A 25,154-nucleotide genomic window follows, 5' to 3' on the forward strand; every position below is an offset into this window, starting at 1 on the left:
CACAGAAAGCACATTGCCTGAGGCCAGGGAAGGCCTGGCCTGTTTCGTCACCTGAGGCAAAACAAGAATATGCCACCTCCTGCCACCCCAACACTTCCATTGCCACTGGAATGCCCTCCTCTCTCATAATAGGTTTGACATTTCCCCAAAAAGACATTAGATTGTTTTTGTATGCCACAACTGCAGCTAGAATTTTGTTAGCTAAGAATTGGAAATCACAAGAAGTCCCAACAGTGGAGGAATGGCAGATGAAGATGATGGACTTTTGGGAGCTAGCCGACCTTACTGGAAGAATCTGCGAACAGGAGGAGGAGTACCAGGAGGAACGGATGAAATTCAAAGACTATTTAGTTAAATATGCTAAGATAATTTAATTGGAAAAACTTGCAAATAACAGATAGGCTTAGGATTTAAATATGTGATGTTATAGAATAATATGTTTAAAGTTAAAATGAAAAGAAAGAAAGATGTTAAGTGATTAAGTTAATTTTATGAGAAATCTGTTTTGGAAAACTGTGATGGTGATATACAGTGAAATTCAGCCAGGGGGATTTGAGGAAGTCACTTAACAATGTTACTAAGACTGGATTAAGTACAGTTAAGATCTGTGTTTGTTTGTCTGTTTAAAATTTTTGGAAAATCAGTTTAAAAAAATTGGGGGGGGGGGGAGGAATGCCCTCCTCTCATCAAAACCTGGGGGGGGGGGGCATGCGTTCTGCAAGGCCTTGCCACTCAACTTCTCCACTGTAAGGATGAGGAAGGCGAGCGGCAATGCCACATGCCAGAACGCACACCTCACACATAACATGGTGTGGCAGAAGGCATTCTGGAAGACCTTGCTGCTCCTCTTCTCTGCCCTAGGGGAAGGGAAGAACAGCAACACTGGCATTCAGGAAGTGGTAGAAGCAGTTGGGCAAGTAGGGTGCTGCATCTTGAGCTTCCGCCGCCTGAGGCAGCTGCTTTTCCATACCTCATGGGTGGGCTGGCTCTGCCTGAGGCTTTCCTAAAGCCTGTAATGAGCACTGGTAGCTGCCAGTGTTCTGCAGAGTCTACCCCGCAGGCAGAATTCAAGCAAGTAAATGCTGAGAAAGCTTCTCAAAAGAATATGAGAACAGCCTGCTGGATCAGGCCAACGACACATAAAATCCAGCATTCTGTTCTCATAATATCCAACCAGGTGGCTATGGGAAACCAGCAAGCGGGATTTGAGCGCAAGAGCACTCTCCCCTCCTGTAGGGGACTTCTGCAACATTTATTCAGATCAATTGAAAGTAGCTTTTTAAACACATTCATCTACCAGCCTCTGGTGACACTATCTTTTCTCCAGGTTGGTTTTTGGTTTGTCTCTCCCCCCCAAATATGTGTTCTCATTTTAGAAAAAGCATCAGCCATTTCCAGTAATCCCCTTTCTTTCTGTCAGACTTGCAAAAATCAATTGTGTTACTAATTGGCTCAGACTAGGATGTTCAGTTCTTTCTAAAGTGCTTTCTCTGGTCAGAACAGGCATCCTAGACAATGTCTCATTTATGTCTCTCACTTCCATTTTTGACCAGTGCAGACTCTTTAATCAAACTCATTTATGTTTTCTGTCCTTTCTGGTCCTAATAGCTCCTGCAGGACAGGCACAGTTGAATGCTATTTTCTTGTCCATTCTTTTTGTCTTGAATAAGCCTCACTGATTTCCAGATTGCTGCCCTTTTGCTGTGTACCTTTAGTAGCTAGGATCTCCATGATTCCCCTTATAATCTTCTCCTTGCAGTTCCTGATCACTTCAGCAGTGTCTTCAGTTATGCTGCCTTTATTGAATGACCTCCTGCTTTTAGCACCAGGTAAAGAAATTAACAATCCCACCTGAATGTGATTGGGAAAATCACTATCCTTTTTCTTTGGATAGTACTTCCCAACAGAAAGCAATAGCCCCCCCTACAAACTGCAATAAATAACATTTATTGTGCAATGTTTCATCAGATGGTGTGCTACCCCTCTTTAGGAGAAAATTGATAGAGAAGGGGAATAAACTGATATCAGGCATATTTTGAAGTGCTACCTGGCTGAAATGCTGCTAAAGAACTACCTTGAAGTGCATTTTCAGGGATTAAATTAGGGTTACCATTACCCCAACCCAGTCTGGAAGAGCTCAACAAGTACACATAGGGCAAATATTAATATTGTGTAGCATGAAGCAACTGGATGCATAAAAGCTGACTCAAAGCTTTACTAACCGGAACTTCTTCAAAACGGATACAAAAGCAAGCAGTGATACACCCAAAGAATTGCATAAAGCATATGCTTATCCATATATTATAAAGCTCAGAAGGCAGCAAGGTCACTGAATAATTTTGTTCTGCATCTTCAGAATATAGGCAACACTGGGAGTGGGAGTTTTTTTGTTGCAACACAGGGTTTAGTTTGACAGTGACTCAACAGTTTTATGAGAGAGAAAAGCTTTGGGCTGCGATGTAGGAACCCAGGTGTCAATTCTCCACTTACCTTCCAATAGCTTTTTTCAGTAGGTGCAGGCAGTAGCAGCCAAAAAATGACCTGTAAAGTACTTGTGAAAAGACGTGTCAATGTGTTGTGTAACACCCTTTCTCTTTTGCAGGATAATAACCCACCTAAGACAGAAACAGCGACTTATTGTTTAGTTTCACAAGTTTACCTGATAGCTTCAATTATCACATGAACGGGAGTGGCTGAACTCTGCCACAGTCTTTGTAGAAATTAATTCTCAAATAGATTTGGGAATGAAGAGAATCTCTCACTTCTGCCATTTTGCACTGAAGAGTAAACCGTCTAGGAAATGTTTTCAAACTTAAAACAATCTCTAAAAGCTTTGCCTGTGAACTATGAGGCATAAGCTAAATACATGTCTTGGGCAAAGTTTATTGGTATTTATTTTGAATGATTGGCCTTGATTACCAATGAATGTCACCCAAGATTTAACAGGGCATACAAGATGGGGTCCATTAAAACCATTATAGTGTACCTCTATACCCCATTGCATATTTTCTCTGACTTGATCCATATTTAAAAAACAAACAAACAAAAAATGAGAAGTCAGCCAAAATTAAATGCAACTGAAAATAATTCATTTGGGGCAAAGGCAAGTTAGGGAAAATCTACCAGGAAGTCTTCTCATGCAAACCACATTGAAATAAAACATACAGGTTGTATACCATGGTGGCAATGATGATGCCTTAGCAGAAAGCACTTCCATTCACACATCAAAGCAACCATTTTTCACTTGCACTTACACCTTTTGCCCGCCCCTCCCCAGGCTGTTCCTGAAGGTTGAAGTTCCCTCCAGAAGAATGGAATATGGTGCAGACAGCTGCAAAGCTTAGCAGTGATCAGCAAAAGTCAGGTTTCCCAACCTGTATGAGCAGAAAAAGTGCTAAGGCAAAGTCCTCACTGAACCCCACCCATTGAAATTAATGGTGGATTATGTCCTTGAGTCAGACTGCGCCTTCTAAGCATGCATACTGGAGTGGTTTGCCAGTTCCTTCTCCAGGTGGATCACATTTAGTCTAAACTCTCAGCTATGACCTGTCCGTCTTGGGTGGCCCTGCACGGCATAGCTCATAGCTTCTCTGAATTATTCAAGCCCCTTCGTCATGACAAGGTGTTAAGGTGGTATAATAAGAGATTCTCCCAAGAAACTGTGATTCTTTTAGGGTTGGTGATATTTCAGAGTTTTCAAGACGAAGCAGTTCAAGAAAGAATGACCCCCATCCTTCCTACAAGAAGTATGTGATAACTTCTATTTTATGTCTTACAACTCTCTTCGGTTATTGCTTACCAATGAATTTTAGTGAGTGGGGAGTCTGGACAGCTATAGAAACAACAAAGAGACTTGTGGCACCTTAAAGACTAACAATTTTGTCATGATGCAAGCTTTTATACACTATGGTCCTCTTCATTAGATGCATCAAGTATTATCCTGAGTTACAGGGATACATACAGGCTTATGGGGTGGGGATGTATTGAAACAATCAATAACTGCAGGGTTTTGTTTTGCCCTTTGCCATTTCCAGTCTATATATATTTTCAAGGTATGTTTACATTTATTTTACCCTTTTTGGCAGCAAGCTTAGAATTCATTGTAAGATCCCTTTTCAAACATAAACTATTCTCTTTCTCCAGACGCTCTATACATAATCAATATACCCTGAAGAAATCATCAAAAGCAACTGCAAAGGAAAGGAAAAAACTAGTATAAAATAAAACTATGACATGAGCATTTCAAAAGCCTCAGCAAGTATCGATCAGAAACCAATAAAGCTATCTTAACTGTGTCTACCCAGATGTAAGTCCTATTGAATTCATTGGGACTTACTACCAGGTAAGTGGGGTTAGGATTGCCCCCTCAATTCTCTTTCCAGTTTTAGTTATTTTCACCAAGATTGGGGTAATATGCTAAATATTTGCTTGCATTATTGAAGGGCTGTGGATTATAAATGATGCTCAAAATGCCACCATGAATATCCAAGTAATTCTCTAAAATCAATTACTAAAAGGATGACCTTGACTCTGATCCACAGTACAGCTAAAATATTCAGAACAAAAGATACAAGCCATTTGCATTTACAGCCCAGTCTTAAAAACCTTCTGTGCCTGCTCAGATGATGAGGCGCCATCAGTCATGGCAACACATCACAGAACATGATGATGCGGTGACATCATAGACTAATGCAAGCTAATGTGTGCTAATGCAAACATTTTATAGACTTTGCAGGTACACCATCCTCTTAAATCCAAGCACATTTGGTTTAGCTACTCTATGGAGGGAGTCTAACGTCTGTATTCTGATTCATAAAGGTGCTAGCAGTGGAAACTAAACAGACTAATATAAGATGAGGGATTGTTTTGAAATTGGGAGTAGGGGTGTTAATAAAAACAATAGCCACAGAGGTGACTCTGCAATGAATGAAAAGGGGAGGCCATTGAAAATAAAGTGCTCAAGCAGCAACACTGCGTAGTAGCCAAGGAGAAATGATAATATTGAAAATGAGCTGCAAATTGAGTACTGAAGCACTCAGAGCTCAGCTAGAATACTAACAACACCATATTGATTTCAGCAAGCCCTGATTACCAGCATTAAAGCACTGTGGAATTCGCTGTCTGGATATTAATGCCAAGATGGCCAGTGATTTTATGTATTCTTGTTTTGCTTATTTTGGGTTGTGCAGTATACTGGCTCAATATATAAATATATTTCTGACAAGTCATCAAAAGGTTCGTCTTCTGGACTGCTAAGAAAGAGCTCCCCCGCTTCCACATTCTCCTTTGTCTTTGTGGATCCTGCCAGAGTGAAATGTTTACTGTGTCATTTTACAACCAATAAATCGTGGATGGTTTTACAATTCCCTAATACATCATGCAAGAAGATAAAAGGAAACATAATTCATGGAATGTCGTAATTCAAATTGCAGTTTTCAGCACAAATGCATTTAAAAACACCAGAAACAAATGTGTTTTTTTAAAAAAAATAAATCCATAGCAAATGGAAAAGGGGTACAGTAAACAAGTATTTAGGCAGCAATCCTAGTATATTTATGGTATGTTTACCATGGATGCCCTCCCCTGGCATTATGTCTCTGACCATAGCAGGAGCAAAACTGTGTATATGTTTTGCTGTAGAATAAATTGGAAACATGTACGAAAAGAACTTATAGAGATACTGATATACAAATAGGTTACTTCCAGTGTTTTGATTCTGCTTTCTGTACCACTTGAATAAACTTATTCTGCCATTTTTATTTGTTGTGGAAACATATGTTTCAATAAAAATTATTTGGTTTATGTTTGGATATACAGAATGGATACAGCACAGAGGGTATTTCTGAATCAGCATAATTTGACGCTGGAGTTAGCACCTGGTCTTGGCTGCTGCTCCTGATTATATATAGCTTTGCTTTCAGATGTGAACCTCCATTTTCCTCCCTATGGTGGAGCAGCAAATGCACACATGCCTCTCCAAATGCTTGCATAGAATAGAACTTAAAAGGCACTAACATCCCTGCAATGATCCTCATGATCTAGACATACTCATCCTATTAAAAGGGCAGGAAAGGGTTTTCAGGGCTCCAGGAAAATGCTTTAGGTAGAGTATCATTTTATTAAAACAACTTTAGCACCAACAGTTACTTAAGTGAGAGATCAATGGAATCTTTCATGCCTATCAGATGAACAGGTGTCGGGTGTGGAGAAGAAGAACAAGCAAGTTCGTATTTATGGTTTTTATTCAGTCATCTGGTTGCAAGACAAAGAATCCATGTCTCCACGCAAAGGAGTCCCTCCTCTTCTGTCCTCAAGAACACCCTGAGTACCTATGGAAAGTCCCAAGAGTCACACTCCTCTGCATTCTCTTGAGTGATCAAGGAGCCCTTGGAGAAGGAGGATCTCCCAAACTCTCCAGGGAGGTCTCTGCTGGCTGCTATCTCACTCCCCCCCCCCACTATCTGGTAACTAGGCATTTCTTCATTCAGCTGTAATTTAGCCCTGTCTCCTTCTCCTCTTGAAACAGCTGGAGACAAGGGGGGCAAAACTTCTCTCTCCCCCTCTTCCGAGAGAAGCCGAGCAGACCAAGGGGACACTTCCCACAACTGACATAACAACACAACAGAACACCACAAATTAAAAGTGTCCCAATACAGGGCTGCCTTCAGATGTCTACAGAAAGTTGTATAATTATTTATTTCTTTGACATCTGAAAGGAGGGCATTCCACAGGGCGGATACAACTACTGAGAAAGCCCTCTGCCTGGTTCCCTGTATCTTCACTTTTCACAATGACGGAACCGCCAGAAGGCGATAGGGTGGAGATGCTCCTTCAGGTATACAGGGGCAAAGCCATTTAGGGTTTTAAAAGTCAACACCAACACTTTGAATTATGCCCAGAAACAGACTGGGCACATAAAAAAAGGACTTCATTATTTGATTGTATTTCAATTGTTCCCTTGAATGCCTAAATAAAAAAGCAAGCATTTGCTTGTCTCCCCATCTTTGGTTTCAGCATCCAGAGAAGAACAACTGAATCAAAATGGGCTATGTTTCTAACACAAGCTTAGCAATGATCAGCTAAACTTTGGCTGAACATTTTCAGGTGAAGTGAGCACAGTCCTCCATGGGGAAAACAACAGCATCCTGGGCAGGAGCAATTAACCCACCACTTGATAGTTATTTGATTCATTATGACTTGATTTACAATCCCATATTTACTTCAGTTCCTGGCTGGGGGTGGGGGGAATATGGAAGCAGACATTGTGATATAAGAGAAGAGATTTTAAAGAGAGTTGAAACCAAAGATACAAAATTGGGGCAATATGTTTGAAATAAAGTAAGGCTTTGGTTTGAAAGTCTTTTTGGTTTGCTTATGTCTGCTCACAGGGTTCGAAAGTACTCTGACAATGTGAGCAATTAAATATTATTTATTATTGAAGAACATACAAATACAATGGGGTTGGGGGAGAACTAGATTTTACAATATCACTGAAAATTGCACCACAGGCAAAGGTTATTGAATTTGGATAAATTTTTAATTTGCACATTTTCCAGATTTCCATTATAATTAAATGGCAAAGGTGATTGCAGTTTTAGGCAAAGAATGAATTATAATTATGGACACGGTACTCCAGGTGTGGTTTGATCGACAGAATAGAGTGGTTCTGTTACTTCTCTTGATTGCGACTTTATTCTGTTGATGCAGTCTAGAATAGAATTAGCCTTTTTGGCTGCTGCATCACACTGTTGACTAATGTTAAGCTTGCGGTCAGACCCCTAGATCCTTTTCACATGTACTACTGGCATGCCAGGTACCCCCATCTTATATTTGGGTAGCTGGCTATTCCTGTCTGTGCAGAACTTGACATTTGTCCCTACTGAAATTCATTTGGTCAGTTATAGCCCAGTTCTTCTATCTATTAAGGGCATATTGAATCCTGATACTGACTTCTGCAGCATCAGCTACCCCTCCCAGTTTGGTGTCTGCAAATTTGATGAGCTTCCCTTCAGTTCCTTCATCCAAGTCATTTATAAAGGTGTTGAAGAACAGTGGGCTCAAGACAGAACTCTGTGGCATCACACTTGTCACCTTTTTCCAAGATGATGAGGCAACTACTCACTGTGCAACCTTATGGGGGGGGGGGGGAATGTGGTTTTGAACTTCACTGAATGCCTTCTTCAGGTACCATCCTGAAGAAGGTGACTAAAAAGCAATTCTCATTTGCAAGGTAGGGGAAAATATTGTCAATCTTCCAAAGAAAGGTAGCAAACTGGGAGGTGCACCACCCATTTAAGAAATGCAGACACAGCTTGTCTATTCTAAGACATACTATTATTTTTGTTAATTGCTTTTCTTTTCTACTTGTCACCTTGTCTTTCCTACCCATTGTGTCTTGTCTTTCAGGCTGTGAGTTATCCAAGGCCATGATTTGTATCAGTCTGTGGTTTTGTACAGTATATAGCTCAGCAGCAACCTGGGTAATTCACGAGGACAATGCATATGTTAATTCAGCAGAACTTAAAATATGCAGTGGGCTTCCTCTTCTTCTGACAGGAACACACTGTCCCACAATACTTTGCAGCCCTTCACTGCTCTCCATTTAAGAACACTTCTCACAAAATAGAATAGCACTGAAGAGAGAGAGAGTGCAATTAGACACGACAACAGATTATTGTAAAACCTGAATCAGAAGAAGGAAAGAGGCTGCAGAGAAGGCACACAGTGGCTATGTTCCAACTCCACTCTCAGAGACAGTGATGCTTCTGAATGCCAGCTGCTGAAGACTGCAGGAGGTCGGAGTGCTGTTCTTCTTATGTTCAGCTTGCAAGCTTCCCATAGGCAACTGGTTGGCCACTGTGGCAACTGGTTGGCCACTGTGAGAACACAATGCTGGATTAGAAGGAGCATTGGCCTGATCCAACAGGCTCTTCTTATGTTCTCATTGTTAGAGTTGTTTAGCGGAATCCCTGATGTAGACGTTGTGTAGAAATGAATTCTCTCCACCACCAAAATGCACTTCAGAGCTTTGCTGCCTTAAATAGTAATTACAATCAGATAAATGTAACAAAGTAACACATTGCACATAAACAATGAGCTGCAGGCCTTTATGAAGTTCCATAAACTTTTATCTCTGGTCCCAGAGGGAGATCCTAAGCTTTTCCATCATTGCAGAACTTCTGTGCAGCTGCTGCTGCTAGCCACAACCACAAACAGACTTCTCAAGTTTCAGCTTCCTGCAGTGAGAGCTCCTGTTACCAGTGATCAAGAAGCTTGTTTAATGCAAGAATACCACCCTTCTCTGACTCTTTTGCCAAAGTGGAACCTTTTTGCCTAAGGGAAACTTCCCATTACAGGATTTTAAAGGCAAACACAATATATTGAACACTTATAACATTTAACACTTATAACTTTGGCAGTGCAAAGCTATTATATATTCTGTGGTAATAGAATGAATCTGCTGCCAAAATAATTGTTACTAATGAAATAAAAAGTTGCTTGGGACTAGATGTTATGCCCTCAGTTGCTAGAAAATAACTTTTTTTAAAAGCAGGGGTGGGGATTTGTTTTTCCCTGTTGAGGGTCCCATTCCCCCAGGGATTATCTGTTGGGTCAGCATGCTGGTGGTGTGCAGAGCCACAGCCGATGTCCTTGGTGAAATAAACGAGAATAAAGACTATGAAGAGGTATGTTACTGGGCCCAGGTGCACTACTTTCATTGTACAAATTACACATACACAGACCTACAGGATAGTCCTTCTAGAACATTGACACAAATAGTCACCTGTAGAATGTCCTCAAATTTTAGCCAGTTACCACTTATTGTTTTCCTTCTGGAAATAAAAATCCACCTGCAGCATGACCCTGAAATGCACCAAATTTTGGTATTGGGGTGTGTTTATAGTTTAGCCAATGTTGATGGTTTGGGGTAGTAAAACACTCCATTGTTTTTAATAGCCATATAGTCAGGGAAATTTTAAAAGGGCTGTCAATAGGTTAGTATAAACCATATAATTTTGTTTGGAGGACATTTCTGTATCCAATGACAGTTTACTTGCAGCTTTCTTAAACGGGGTTAGAAAAAAAAAAATCCCCAGAAAATATTAAAGTTCCTTTTTCTAGATGGCTTTCAATATATTTTACATTATTTTGTAGCATTTTTACAATTTGTTTGTTTTTAATTGAAGGAGGAAAACACAGCTGCTTATCATCTTAATCAATATTAAGGGTAAAATGTTGCACATTGCATTGCACAGAAAAACTCTATTTCTTATGAAAAAGCATTTTCCTGGCTCTGGATATTTGGGTATTGTCAAACACACCTCAACTGAGCCCACAGAAAATATATGTATATTCTTATTTCCTCCAGCAACCTACACTGGAAGAAGGCTAATATTGTTTATATATAATTAAATCTGTTAAAAAGTAATAAAATCACAAATTTATAGGGTTGAAGGGCATCTTGGAGATTATCTAATACTTGTTTAATGTATGATCTGTATTCTGGGATTCAACAGCATTCCTGAAAGAGGATCATTTTACCTCTGCTTAAATATCTGAAGTCAAATAGTACAAGGGTCTATTACTGGATCAAAGTTACCTATTTATTTATCTAAAATAATGCTTAATGTTCTTTCTCATATTAGATTTTAGAATATAATTAGTTTTTTTTATTCTCATTGTTATGAGATGTTTACAGTGCTTTTTCTGGGGGGGGGGGGGACACAGGGGTACACATACCCCTAAACATTTTGTGAATCTAAGTTTGGCCTCATTGAGGGGCAATATGAGTAGGAAACTGAATAGGAAAATGAGAGTACGCCTAAACATTTTTTAAGGAAAAAAAGCACTGGATGTTTATATTTTTGCATCAAACTAGCTGCATTAGCAGGATATTTTAATCCAGTCCAAACCACATCATGTAATCTCCTCAGATCCCACAAAATATGTGTGTAAGAGTTGGGCAAAGTGTTTATGTAGTCTTTAAGACTACAAGCCCATGATGCATTGAACCCATGAGTAAGCAATATATTTGAGAATATCAAGAACCTTTAACTGAAAGATGAAATGAAGAAAGTTGATAGGATAGCAGAGCTAATGGAACCAGACAGATACAATTCCGGGGAAACAAACATATTTGGAGGAACAACTGACTGCAAATTGTTAATGTTGCAAGCTGTATAATAGTAAAAGTCAAATGCAGTCACGAGTTAAAAGGGTTACATTTTGTTTTGCTATCTTTTAAATGCATTAATCATTGTAAATGTCAAAAAAGATCTGGATAGCTTTTATCAACAATGAAACAGGAGTAAGCAAGCAATAAAAGTTACAAAGTATTCATGCAGGAATTTTGAACTTAATATTTCAGGATGAAAAATGCATTGTTGAAGGTCCTTTGACTTCACTAATGGCCCCCTTATTTTGAAATCACAAGGTCCTTTACCTCAGTTAGTAGTAAAATCTCTGAAACACAGATGGTGTAGCTCCATTAAATACTTTATTGAAATTTAGTGGGCCCTCCCCTGGGTTCTGAGTTGAGTGTGAATGAGCTGTTAAAAATGAAAGGTGCAATATAAGTGAAGGGAAATAAGATCTTTTTTTTTTTTTAAGGGAGAGGAGCAATAATGTGGGTGCTTTTTCTGTTTGCCTATAAATGAAACTCTTTACAATATTTTTTCATATATCAAATATAAATAATGACAACATAGCATTCATGTAGAATCTCCTGTATAGTACTGGCAAGGTTAAAACTGCTGCAGAAGTTCTTGGTGTGAACTGATAGCTAAATATATCCAGGTGCTTTATTTTATTTTTGAGATTTGTGTATGGCCACATATCTTTCACTGTTTTTTTCCTTGTGGTGGCGAAAACAGCTGGTGGGAGTGATTTTTTTCATAAGAAACCAGACTCTTCATTTCAGGGTCATGGGTTTGAGCCGCCCATTGGGCAAAAGATTACTGCATTGCAGGGGGTTGGATGAGATGATAATCATGCTCCCTTCCAACTCTACAGTTCTATGATTCTATGAAAAGATTTGGAAGCCCCTCTCCCCCTGCTCCGCTCCCATTCTTCAAATTGCAGATTCAGAGGCTGTATATTGTAAAACATAACACCCTCACTAAGATAGCTCATTTGAAGTACAGTGGTACCTCGGGTTACATACGCTTCAGGTTACAGACTCCGCTAACCCAGAAATAGTGCTTCAGGTTAAGAACTTTGCTTCAGGATGAGAACAGAAATCGTGTTCCGGCGGCGCAGCAGGAGCAGGAGGCCCCATTAGCTAAAATGGTGCTTCAGGTTAAGAACTGTTTCAGGTTAAGTACGGACCTCTGGAACGAATTAAGTACTTAACCCGAGGTACCACTGTACACATACTCTCACATATTCATGTCACAAATTACTACTGGATAAACTTTCATTGATTTCAATATAGGTGCATATTAGACACATTTCATGAAGTTTTCTTCCTGGATTTGCTGGGAAAGGATTTGGGGCAGGGGCTACTATTGCCAATTGCCATTGAGTCAGGCAACTTACAACAGCATAAGCAAAGAACAGAGAGAAACCAGCTACCATGTTAATCACATAACATGTACATTGGTAACTTAGCAAGCCTAAAAGAAGCAGGAGGGGATTCATATTATTCACTCCCAAATGATCAACCTGTATACTGATAGGTTCAACCACATCACCCTGCCTCAGTAAGGCATAAACCGTTACTTGTATTCATAAATACCATTATTTCTCAGGAAAATGATGAGATGGGGACCAACATATTACCTTCTGGAGGTTCCAGCAATCCATGTTAGCTAACTCAGTCCCCACCCACATCATGAAATGATCGTGATATTATGTTGCTGTTGTTGAGTGATGAGAAAAAGTGATGCACACATATGTATGAATTAGCTTGTCCTTATAAAGCTAGCAACTTAATTTTCCTCCAAGCAGCTTGATACAATTCTGATGTTGGAGTTTATCATAGGGTTGCATGCCACCCCAGTCTCTGAGTGGTGGGAAATTCCAGGGGTTCCAAACACGTACCCAGAGTTCATGACTCTTTTTTGGAATGAGGCACAGTGGAGACCGTGGTGTCTCAAAAGTCGAACGTTTTGGTTTTCGAATGCCTAAAACCCAGAAGTAAATGCTTCCATTTTCGAACACGCCTCGGAAGTCAAAAGGCTTCCGCTGCGTGTTTCTCAATTTTCTCAATTAAATTTGCAGACTGCTTTTTGCACCTCAGTTTTCAAATGTTTTGAAAGTCAAATGGTCTTCTGGAACAGATTACATTCAAAAACTGAGGTACCACTATATATGGTTTACACATGTATACAACCTAAGTCTGTGATGGAGGGGTTCACAGCATTAACAACCCAACATTAATACCCCCATAAGGCCATATTTCTGCCTTGGATTCAAACAGAAATGAAACATTGTTCTTAGGTGTTGCTCTGACTCTCTCTCTCCAGCTTACTTCTTTACTTCTAGGTCACATCAACCTATACAACTCTAAACTCAGGCTATGCCCTTCTAAATTATCTATGAGTTTGCCTTCTCACACAGAGCCCCTTTCCATCGATCCCCTTAATGGCCCATCACCCAGGCTATCACCACAACACAGGAAACTAGCCTAGCTTTTATTCAAACACATACTGGGTCCAGGAGCTAGAAGGATCTCACATTTCCACCCCTACCAAACTCATAATACTAGCATCCGGCAGAGAGTTTTTGTCTGTCTTCTGAACAATAATTGAGATTGCTTCTAGCGTGTAGCCTCAAATGCTGATTGAAACTGTTCTGCCAGCCCCATAATCTTGCAGTTGATAAACTCCTGTTTGCTGGAAAACACATTGGTCACAATTATTATTTTCAGCTTTGTAGGCTCCGGGAAACCTAGAGCGTAGAGGATGCTGCTTTACCATTAGTGAAATACAGGGATGAGAAGCAAAGAATAAAAATGCTGGTATTCCCAAAACAACCTAAACAAATGACATACTATGAAGCAGAAGTGATAAATATTTAATTTACTGCTTGTAGGCAAGAGCAAATGGGAGGTGGAGAGAGAGGAGAGAGAGAGAGAGAGAGAGAGAGAGAGAGAGAGAGAGAGAGAGAGAGAGAGATATTTGTTCTGTATACTGTGTATTTACTTGCCCATTAGTCTTCAAGCACAGGTTTTTAATCCTTGTGCAAGAATCACTCCTACAAACGTTCCATAAATCTAAAGTCAATTTCCATCCAGACAGAGAATTATTTTAGATGGACTAAGTCATTACAGAACATGGGTTTGAGAACGCGTGATTCGGTAATTTTAAAAAATGCAATTATCAACTCATTTGTAATTCACTTGCCTGAGTACGGACTTTCTCCATTTGAGACAAGGGCAGAAAGCTGGAGCAGACTGTCATAAAGACGTTGACATTACTGTCTCCTTTGTTGTGCAGTGCTGTATAGAGAAATAGTCCTCAATGTGACAGATGCAGCAGGGAAGAAAAATGTCTTATTTCAGCACCAGTTTCATACTTTTGTTCCTGACCTGTCATTAACCTTCTTATTTTTTCTTGTCATAATCAAGAAGAATCACCCTGCCAAAATAAAGAATGCAGGTACATTTTAAAGGAATAGCATTCACAGTGTCCAAGATCCAAACAGCTGTTTTGCATGCCGAAGAAGCAACACCTTCTACCAGTGAGACACTTTTTTACTTTAGGCATGAACAATAGTTTTTGAAGTGATAAGGACATCCCTAGGTCTGATTACTGGGCCAAAAATGGCAACTAATAATTTCTTCTCCAAGTAACCATAACATGAAAATGGCTGGGTGTATCAACGGTGTGAATCAGCTGTGTGAATTGGTCCTGTTATTTGACTTCATTCTGTTTCCCGTTTATTGTTCCCCTTCAGTGTTATCCTTTGGAAATAGCTCAGGTACAGTTGTTGCTCTTAGAGGCCTTAATTTAAAAAAAAAAAAAACCTGAGATGGTGGCCCCATATGCTGCCACTATCTCCACCTCAGACTTTGAGCTCATCTGATTTCACAAGGTAAGCAGTCTCAGATCTAGTCAGCACTTGGATGGGAGACTGTGATAAAGCTAATCTTTAAATTAAAACTGGTCTGTACAATAAAGAAACCATCTCAGATACTCTGAAGGTGACATCAGAAGTCACCAAGGTGACTCAGAGCTTACGTGCTTGTTTCCTTGGAAATCTTAAAATAAAGTGGAAAGAAGATTTGGTGACAGGGACAAACTGTTTACAATTGTTGTTTGGTTAATGGAAATATATAGGTCCTAAGTGAAGCTGTGATCCTTTTGTGTTGTAACGATTTTGTGATCTAAAGTTCTGTTGCTGAAGTAGGTAAGAAAGAAGAGATGGTGTTGAATGAGAAGTTAAGGACCCATTTTTAAATGTTCTGTAAGAATTTTAGTTCCTCAAATATAATGTATGCAGATAAGAAACTCTAAGACAGTTGGGTTGTGCCTTGTATGCGTCCTTCTGGCAACTCCTGCATGCAAGCTGGGGCCAAATGTATTGCTCTGCTTTCCTTTGGGCCACATCGCGGAGGCTGAGAGTAGGGGTCTTGTCATCTGGGCAGCCCAGGACTTCCATACACAGTGCTCAGGTTTGCACCCCAGAGAGGTCACAGTGCTGCTAATGCAACAAAAACAACACAGGAGGCAGCAGTTGTGAGTTACCAGTCTCTGCAGCTGCAGCAGGCGCTGTGATTCTCCAGCAATTTGACTTCACCCCCAGAGGCGCACTTCGTGTCTCATTTTCTCTCGAGACAGATGGATGTCAACAACAAGATAAAAAAGACAAAGCATTGACTAAAAAGCTGAGGCTCAGAAAGGCAAAAATGAATTGGTAGCACCAACCACACACTGCAGATTAGTAGAATAATAATCAGCATAGTCCACATTCCCAGTCTAGTGTGATGCCACTAACGTGTGTATGTTTACATTATAAAAAACCCTTTCTTTTTAGAATGTTCATTGTAAATTACAAGGTTTTAATGCAGACTAATTAGTGTGTATCACTGTTGAAGCAAGCGACATTCAAAGCAGGGACAGGGTTGGGAATTGGGGAAAAGCATTAGACTTCCTAATTCCTTTTCCCCAGAAATGTGTACTATATGGAAACAGGCAGTCTCAGAGATAGTTCTTGCATTTGTTACAGGAAGAGCTTCTTCTGAAAGGACCATTTGCAAATCAAATACTGACAGCATCCACAACAACCAACTACATGGCAACGAGAGGATGCTTAAGTATTACAGCTCAACAGCAAATCTGGATGTTAAGCAGTGGGTGCCCACACACCCGCCAAGCCCCCAATTTCTCTGTGTGCACTGACCCCACCTCTTCTACTCCCGGTTTGCACATTTTGAGCAGGAAGTCCTGGATGGAGGTTTGATCAGAGCAATCCAAATTATAGGAAGCCAGCGTGATTTGTGGCAGGGTAAATAATGCTGGTGTAATTTACCTGTATCCCAAACTCTGCTACTGCTGGCTGAGCTGGCCCAAGCCTGACAGAGTGAAAGCACACCTTCTGACTTACAACTCCCTTTTTGCCACTGTAACTTCTGTTGGGATGCTAGGCCATGGGACTGAGCTGAACAGACTTGGGAATCGTGGTAAGCCTCCCATTGTCCTAGCTCACCACTGCCATGACCTTTTGTGGGAGATTTACCCCATCTGAGTCTTGTCTGAGCTGGGATGGAGGGCCTATGCCAGCATATCTCTGGCTGAGTCAGGATCTGGGACTTCAGACAGCATAGCCCAGGCTCAACCAGATACCCACCTATTCCAAACTCTACTCACCCCAGCAGATCTTTGGCTTGGATTGCTCCCTAAGTGCATGTGGCTAATATACTTAGAAGCCTCACTGTCATGAACACTGATAGTCTCAAAACACAGAGTTCCCAGTTGCAGAGATGCTTCCAAGCCAGTCAAATGAACTCAGTTAGAAGCCCATCCAGACTTTCCCATTCAATTAAGGAAGGGAGTGGAGTAGATGGAAATGTTGGGAGAGGGCTAGTAAATATTTCCCACCCATCCCCACATGCTTTGAGATTCCCTCTTGGGGAATAGCACCTGAAAAGGGATAAAATCACACTGTTTTCATAGTGGTTTTCCAGGAAGAATCCTGCCATCCTGTAATTTGAAATTGAGCAACATTATATATTAATTCAGTCCTGCTGGGTCCAAAGGAACTACTGAATCCAGAAAACACAAGAATAGTCATGATGAGCTAAAATATATGACAGCAGAGAAAAAGTCCAGCTCTGTCCAACTTGCTTGAATCTTTTGCTGAAGTGACTTAGCAGCCGGCATGTGACCTTGGCACCTGCATCAATGATAACAATAAAGAAAACCTTTTGGCTGATAAAAAAGCTGAGAGGAACATCAATAGACATCACAGTAGGTGGTGGAACCATAACATATTTGGGTTGTTTTGAAGGAGATGTGGATGTGAAATATGTTAATGTGAATTGTGTGAAGACAATGACAGATAGCAGGGGTGCTTGTTGCAATTTCTCCCAAGAAGATTTTGAGCATGTATGAAAGGTAGAAAAGACTTCACATCCAACTCCAAAATAATGAAAATGATTAAACTACATGGTGCAATCTCTGATCAGTATGAAAGAAAAGTCCAGAGGTTTTGTGTGAGTCCATGAACCAAAGGACTGCTGAAGTATAAGTGAAGAACTGCTGCAAGTGCTTCCTGCTGTCTATAAGTGAAGGGAAAAGGTCTTGTGCATATGAATGGAGTTGTACTAAATGCTAACTAAAAAATGGACGGATGGGCAGGTGAGATTCAATGTATGAGAAACTGATTACCTACAGTGTTTGTGTCAGTGACTTTAACCCTCTCATTTTAAATAAGCAACTATTCTCCAGCAATTGGTCACTTCTGATCCCATATTTCATCATAGTGGCAAGGAGATTTACAAATGATGCTATTTTAGAATTCCTGGCCAAACTCCATTGTGACTGTAACGCTCAACCCATTTCTTCTTACATTTATATTCTGAAGTAGTGTTCTTATCTGAAGCTTTTCTGTGGGTGTGCACTAGCGGTCCAACATGCCCACCAGAGAGGTAGCTGCATTTTTGTGATGAATGGAGTGATTGCTGTATATATAGAGTGTGCAAAGTGATCTGGGATTCTGGAGAGGAAATGCACTGTATAAATGTAAGTTATTACTTGGGTGGTTTCATCTCTTTTGAGCAGATAAAAAGGACATGGCCCACGCTATAAATCTCTCCTCCAACCAGCTAATGGGATAAAATTAAATAAAAAATAAAATGTCAGTGACAAAATATATCCCAGTGGTGAGATAGGAGTGTAGAATGGTTTTTGAGGAAAGTAGCCAAAGCTTTTGCAAAAAGTAGAAGATTCAAGAAACTTTCATATCATGCAGAGATAGGCTTGATAACATGGCAGGAGGTGGAATCATGGTCAAACAAGCTAGCAAATGATGCTTAATAGGCCTTCTACATCAATGATTTTGTCTTGGTGTTGTTACCTGCTATGTTAGTATCTCAACTAATATTTCTAGAATGCACAGAAAATGGAGATGGTGGGTAGAACCCTATCAAAGTATGAAAGCTTATCAACCTCATAACATCTGGATGCACTGTTCCATGCTCACACAGCAGAATTATTAAACACAGTAATCTGAAAGCATTCAGATTTGAGAAAAATATCCATGTAGTCAAGTACACTGCTTCATAATACTGTACCCTAAAATGATCTGTTTCTGAACTGCATTTATTACTGAACTGCGGATTTCTTTGAAATGTGTGGTTTCTATAAGACAATTCCCTTGATGATGATAAGCTTTAACAGTTCTGGAACATTTTCAGTTTCCTAGAAATTCCTGGAAATCTTCTGCCTGACTCTTGACTCCAGGAACCACTTGCATTTTGTTTTTAAGGCTGCAGTTAGGGATGGGCTAAACCAATAATGCAAATTATGTTGATGCTTTTATTACAAGCATTCATGGCTTCACTCTCTGGCTATCACAGAAAACATAAGAAACTGATGGCATGCCACACATTTTTAAAATTCTGCATGGGTAAGGTCACAATTCCTGCCAACCTAGCAGTTCGAAAGCACGTCAAAGTGCAAGTAGATAAATAGGTACCACTCCGGCGGGAAGGTAAACGGCACTTCCGTGCACTGCTCTGGTTCACCAGAAGCGGCTTAGTCATGCTGGTCACATGACCCAGAAGCTGTACGCCGGCTTCCTCAGCCAATAAAGCGAGATGAGCGCCGTAACCCCAGAGTCAGCCATGACTGGACCTAATGGTCAGGGGTCCCTTTACCTTTACCTTTAAGGTCACAATAAAGGGACACGGGTGGCACAGAGCCTAGGACTTGCTAGTCAGAAGGTCGGTTGTTCGAATCCCTGCAACGGGGTGAGCTCCCGTTGCTCAGTCCCAGCTCCTGCCAACCTAGCAGTTCAAAAGCACGTCAAAGTGCAAGTAGATGAGCGCCGCAACCCCAGAGTCGGCCACTACTGGACCTAATGGTCAGGGGTCTCTTTACCTTTTTAAGGTCACAATATTCATGACTTAAATCTAGTGTTCATGCTCTGTCCTTACACAAAACATTCACTATACACAGATAAGAATGCAAGATGACCACCTATTGTTGGGTTTTGTTTGCTTGTTTTTGGAACAAGTACACTCAATCTAGGATTTGAACTGAAATTGCACAGTAAAAACTGGGGAGGATCGTGCCTACAAGTCAATCCCAGTTCCCACCTTAGCTTAGCTATGAACTCCTTAGGTGGTTACCACTCTCAATATCAATTCCCACTTTTGTAGCATGAATATTACCACTAAAGATGATGGTGGTGATGATGATAAGATAATCCCCTTAAACAAACCAACAACTTTGAAACCTGCTTTAAAAATCTCGGTGTTAAAGTGTGATTAATGCCAAGCCAACAATAATACAGAACAATTGAGAACTTTTGCACTTTGGGGTTCACCCACACTCTCCCCGACATGTCCGATTCAACATCCACAACCAGTAAAGCTGGGAGACAGAGGTGTGTGTGTGTGTGTGAGAGAGAGAGAGAGAGAGAGAGAGAGAGAGAGAGAGAGAGAGAGAGAGAAGATCCTAGTTCCGTATTTGGTTGAGAACCCGCTCTCCCTCCATCCCTTCAGCGACTCCGCTCCGCTCCCCGTCCAAGAGGACGAGTCCTCTTTGCCCATCTCTCTCGACTTGCCTCTTACTTCGAGCTCCCACCTCCAGCGCGCGCCGCTCACTGAGACAAAAGACGGGCCAATCAGAGGGCAGGGTGTGTCCGCGGTCCTCGCTGCCTCCCCCCCACCCGCCCGGAGCTGCCTCTTGAGTGAAGGGAGGCGAGGAGGGGGAAGCAGGCGGCTTCGGCGTCGGAGAGTGTGGTTCTCGCCTCAGCCAGCCGCGCGCACGCCGCCTCTGTTTGTACACAGCGCACTTTCCAGCCGGCAGAGCGCTCTCTCTCTCTCTCTCCCTCGTCATTGTTCTCTTCCCTGCAGCAGCGGCAGGAGCAGCCAGCCAAGAGGCTGCCCCCACCGACCCGCGGCAGACGAAGGAGGCGAAGGAAGAGTCTCTCGCTCGCTCGCTCGCTCCCACACACCTGCCCAGCGCAGCCGCCGAACCGGCGAGCGATGAGCGGCGAGTGGCGGCAGCCGCGTTCCGGCCGCGAGCTGCGCGGGGGTCTCCGAGGAGGATATCCTGGCCATTAGGCGAGACGCGGCACTCGCCGTCTTTGAGGGAGAGGAGAAGGAGAGAGGCTCTTCCCTCACGCGCGGGGACGTCGCCTTCTTCCTGGTGGGGATCTGCCGCCCAGCGACCAGGGGCGGAGAGACCGCCGCTCTTCCTCCCGCGCCAAACTCCTCGACTCCGCCGCCTCGGGCTCGTCCCTCGGGAGATCACCATCATGAGCCGCTGGGTGGGCGCCTGGCTCGTGCTGTGCGCCAGCCTGGGAGCGCCGTCGTCCGCCAGAGGTGAGCGGCGGGCGAGGGGGCGCGAGGATGCTCGACGGGGGCGCCGCCGCCAGGGGCAGGGGCAGAGCAGCCCGGGCGCATTCCGGTGTGGAAAGTGAGGGCAAAGTCCAGAAATAAATAAATGAAGTAAATTAAGGCGCCGGGCAGTCTTGGGGAAGGGGCAAGCGGGGGGGGGGGGGGGAGAAAGAGACGTGCGAATAAGCCCGAGCTGTGGGTGTTTTTCTTGTATGTAGTTATTTTCTTTAATCAGATTATGTGTCATCCATCCGCAGACATGTCCTCTTTAGCAATGGGCGCTTCGCAGATGCAGTCAGGGCTTCCGCGTAATCCTGATAAGCGCACTGCCAAGACTAATAATAATAATAATAATAATAATAATAATAATAATAATAATATAGGCATAATCACCAAACAAGCAGCCCTGCGGTCGTTTCCTTAGTCCCTCCCTTCCTCCCGTTGTTTGTTTTATTTTATTTTTAATTATACATCTGACGCGCAGTCTCGGGGCTCCTTTCTGCTCGCTGCCGTCTCTAAATAGGACGCCCTCCTCCTGAAAAGGTGCAGTGATGGAGGCTGCTGGGGAGGCGGGGAGGAAACTTCCTCGCTCGCTCGCTCGCTCTCTTTCTGTCCTAATCGGATGCACCGAGGGGAGGCTCGGATAGAGAAAGATTAGACAGATGCATATATTAATTCTGTGCCTTTCACGGGTAGGCAGATGGAGGAGTGGTGGATGGAGAGATGGAGAGAAGACCTCGCAGATCACACAGATCTCCATATAGCGAGCCTTTGCCCAGACAGAGGGGAAGGACAGACGCCCAGGAGATAACTTAGACAGGTCTTCTCGCCTCTCTGCCTTTGAAAAGATGCCTTCAGGTGTCTGCGAAAGTTGAGAGGCTTCCTCAGATAAGGAAATCATTGAAGAATGAGCTTTTTTCTTTTCTTCCCCAGGCTGTGTTGTGGGGCGGTGGAAAGGGGAGGGAGAAAAAAATGCCTCACTAACTGGAGAGGAAAGCCCAACTGCAGCTGAGCTTGGCGTTTCCAAGTTTGGTCCAGCCTTGATTTTTCTCCTCCCTCCACCAATTTCCCCGAAGGAGCTGCTCACCTTTTCTCCTCATAACAGAGATTTGCTCCTGTGAGTTTTCTTGTAGGGGGAACCAGGGCGGAGGAGAAGGGAAGAGAAACGCCGCGTCTTCCCAGCTGATCTGAGAGGAGGGATATCTCTATATTATATACTTGTAGAGATAGAGATATTGCAATCTCCCTCCTCTCTGTTTGTTTTTTGACAGCCTCCCCTTCAGAATAAAGAGCTCCCCCCCCCCTCCCGCAGTTCGCCTTGCCTCCTCAGCACTCATAGGTGGGGATGGTGAGGATTGAACAACTATATTATGTCAGCGCTAGAATGTGGAGACTATTATTAATATTTATTATACTATATTATGTGAGAGAAAGGTATGTTGGAGCAAACAAGAGGCGGCTGCTTCGACATGAGGGGCGCCTGGCGGGGGTGGAGGAGGCGAGCCGCTCGGTTCTGACGGGGCTGGAGTGATCCCCGCTCGGGTCTCGCTAAGTCGTCCCCGAGGGGGCGGGGGAGGGAGGCGTTCCTCTGGCGGAGCTTCTCTCCCGCGCTCTGTTCCCTCGCTGAGGGAGCGTCCCCTGCCTTCGCTTTGATCCTACTCGTCGCGCGCCACGGGCTGGGCGCGAGCGCAGGGCTTGACGGAGGGGAGAGCCCCAGTCCGTCGCCGCCTGGCAGCGCGGGAGAAAAAGCGCGCGCGCCGCCAGCAGATCAGGGGCAAAAGGCGCTCGCCAAATCCCCGCGCGAGGGGATGCAGCCGCCGCCTCCGCAGCAGCAGCAGCAGCAGCAGCCACCGCCCACTGGCTGTGTCCTATCGTGAGAGAGACAGCTCCGTGCTGCGGCCATTCACCCACATTTCCCTCCCCTGCTGCTGCTGCTGCCGCCGCTCTACAAATCCCAACCCCAGTTGTCACCAGTACAGACGTATACACACGTATAGCCAGAAAACTCGGAGACCGCACACCCTGAATTGCGGGCAGTGTAAATAACAGCATTCACTTGTGTGCACTCCAAAAGTGGGGAAAGGAGATACGAGTTTCTGAGGTCCCCACAGCTTCACCTCAGGTTACCAGCATTCGCATATGAATGTTGACACACCTGCAGCCTGTCTTTCTGTCTGGAGTTTCAACAACTTCTGGGAAATTTTTAAACATGCTGTGGTTATGCAGGTTTTGCCTCCCTTATGGGAAGCGAAGAGGGGTTTTTTAAAAAATAAAATAAAATATCTGAAGATAAGACTTTTGCTCTGCCAAGGAGTTCATGTCAAAAAGGCAACTGGGCTTGCCACAGAATGGATCCGCCTTAAGCGTTTATTAACATTTTGGGGGGAGAGGGGGCTGAGGATGCATGTGAATCTCTCAAAGACTGTGAATAGCAAGGAGGTTGACACTTGAGAGGAGACACCAGAATGCTCTCAAAAATAATTGCAACGAGGAGTTTCTGGAGTTCCAGAAATAGCTGGCTATTACCAAGATGATTCCTGTCCCCAAAGGTTGTTCCCTGCATTCATGCATACTTATGAGTGTCCACAATTAATAAATGCAATACTACCCGGTCTTACAAACATTTTCGAGAGTGAACAATAACACAGCACACTAAAAGTGTTGCTGTGTACTTTTAATGTATTTATTTAGGGGGGAAAGTATAAACCTGTTACTTAAAAAACAAACAAACTTCCAAACAGCATACATAAAATAATATAAAACAATAACAACAATGCACAAACACTATAAGCAAATTTTTAAAAAGCAAGTATACATAACTAAATTACCGAGAAATTGCCATGTTTTTACTGGGAAATAGTAATAAAAGGCATGTGCTCAATCCAGGAGTTGCCAGTATGATGCTTGTGAGTGCATATGTGCTCTCAGAGGTCTTCTTCAGTTCCTACAGGTTCCTTTTCCTTTCCCCTTCCTCTGCTGAAATAAGCATTCTGTTGTATGCAATAAGATAGGTTGTGGTGTGCATGTGGCTGGTTTGCAAATGTGCCCACAGACCCACCTTTGGTGGTGATCAATCCCAGATTGTCCATAATTCCCCATGGATAAAGAACTGGCAGCCTTACATAGCAAGAACCATCACTCCCCCACTCCCTTATATCACCCTGATACTCCTCCTGTAACCAAAAATGTCTTAGTTTAATCATTCCAGTTACAGGAACAATGATGTGTGAACTCAACTAACTCTAAACTTTGAACTTATGAACTTTCAAATAACATTATTTTCTTATAACAGGCCCTTTTACCATTAATTACCATTAGTGATAATCATGGTGTCTAAGTCTTCTTTGATGTAGCAGGATACATTTGTCTAATATTTCTTTTACATTTGCATTGAGCTTTCCTTGATTGATCTTTTCTTTGAAAATTGAACTAATATAGCAGTCTAATGGGGGGGTGATGCTGTTGCCATTTTTCTTCGATACTTTCCATACACTGATGCAGTGAGCATGTGATACCTTTGCATTCTGTTTTTATAACTGGAGTTTGAACTGTTAAGCAAAATGAGCTATGGAGTGAGAAGTAATAAAATTGCAAAGCAAAATCTGTAGGAGAATCTGTATTATACACACACATACTGGTGAAAAATCAGAAACTCAGCCTTGTGGTACAGTATGATTTGAAGTGCATTATTTACTATTGTTCCAGAGTACAGGCAAAAGTGATGCCAACAACCAGCTAGTTAGTGATGCCAATTATTTCCAGTAATTCTGCCTTCATAGCTCAGTTGGTAGAGCATGAGACTCTTAATCTCAGGGTTCTGTGATTCTAACTCCTTATTTCCAAGTTCCAAATGATATAACTGGATGAAATTTAATCAAATTTTAAACCAAAATCAATGGAAAAGTAAAATAGCTATGGTGCTGCTTTGCAATAACATTCTAAACAGTGTTTTAATCTTCAAAAACTACGTAAGACGAATAAACAAGGCTTGTGCCAGTGAAGTAATTGGAAGGCTTGATGCTCAGTAACTCTTGGTGCTATATAAATTAGTTATTGTCAACAATGTCTGCCAGATCATTTTATTTATTGATTGAGTTCGGATGGTTATTCAACATGACCAACCAAACCAAGCATAACTTTTGGT

At 42.3% G+C, this 25,154-nt stretch overlaps 1 protein-coding gene across 1 annotated transcript in view; it reads left to right on the forward strand.

Annotated features, from left to right (window-relative positions):
• Positions 1 to 20,369: 20,369 nt before the first annotated feature.
• EDIL3 (EGF like and discoidin domains 3) overlaps positions 20,370 to 25,154 on the forward strand; it is a 235,807-nt gene continuing 231,022 nt past the window's right edge. Inside the window, exon 1 of the mRNA XM_028748436.2 lies at positions 20,370 to 20,995. Within this exon, the coding sequence (XP_028604269.1) occupies positions 20,929 to 20,995 (67 nt within the window). The 5' untranslated portion in view covers positions 20,370 to 20,928. The remainder of the gene's footprint in view (positions 20,996 to 25,154) is intronic.

Source organism: Podarcis muralis, chromosome 11, assembly GCF_964188315.1.
Source record: "Podarcis muralis chromosome 11, rPodMur119.hap1.1, whole genome shotgun sequence".
Classification (NCBI taxonomy): Eukaryota; Metazoa; Chordata; class Lepidosauria; order Squamata; family Lacertidae; genus Podarcis; species Podarcis muralis.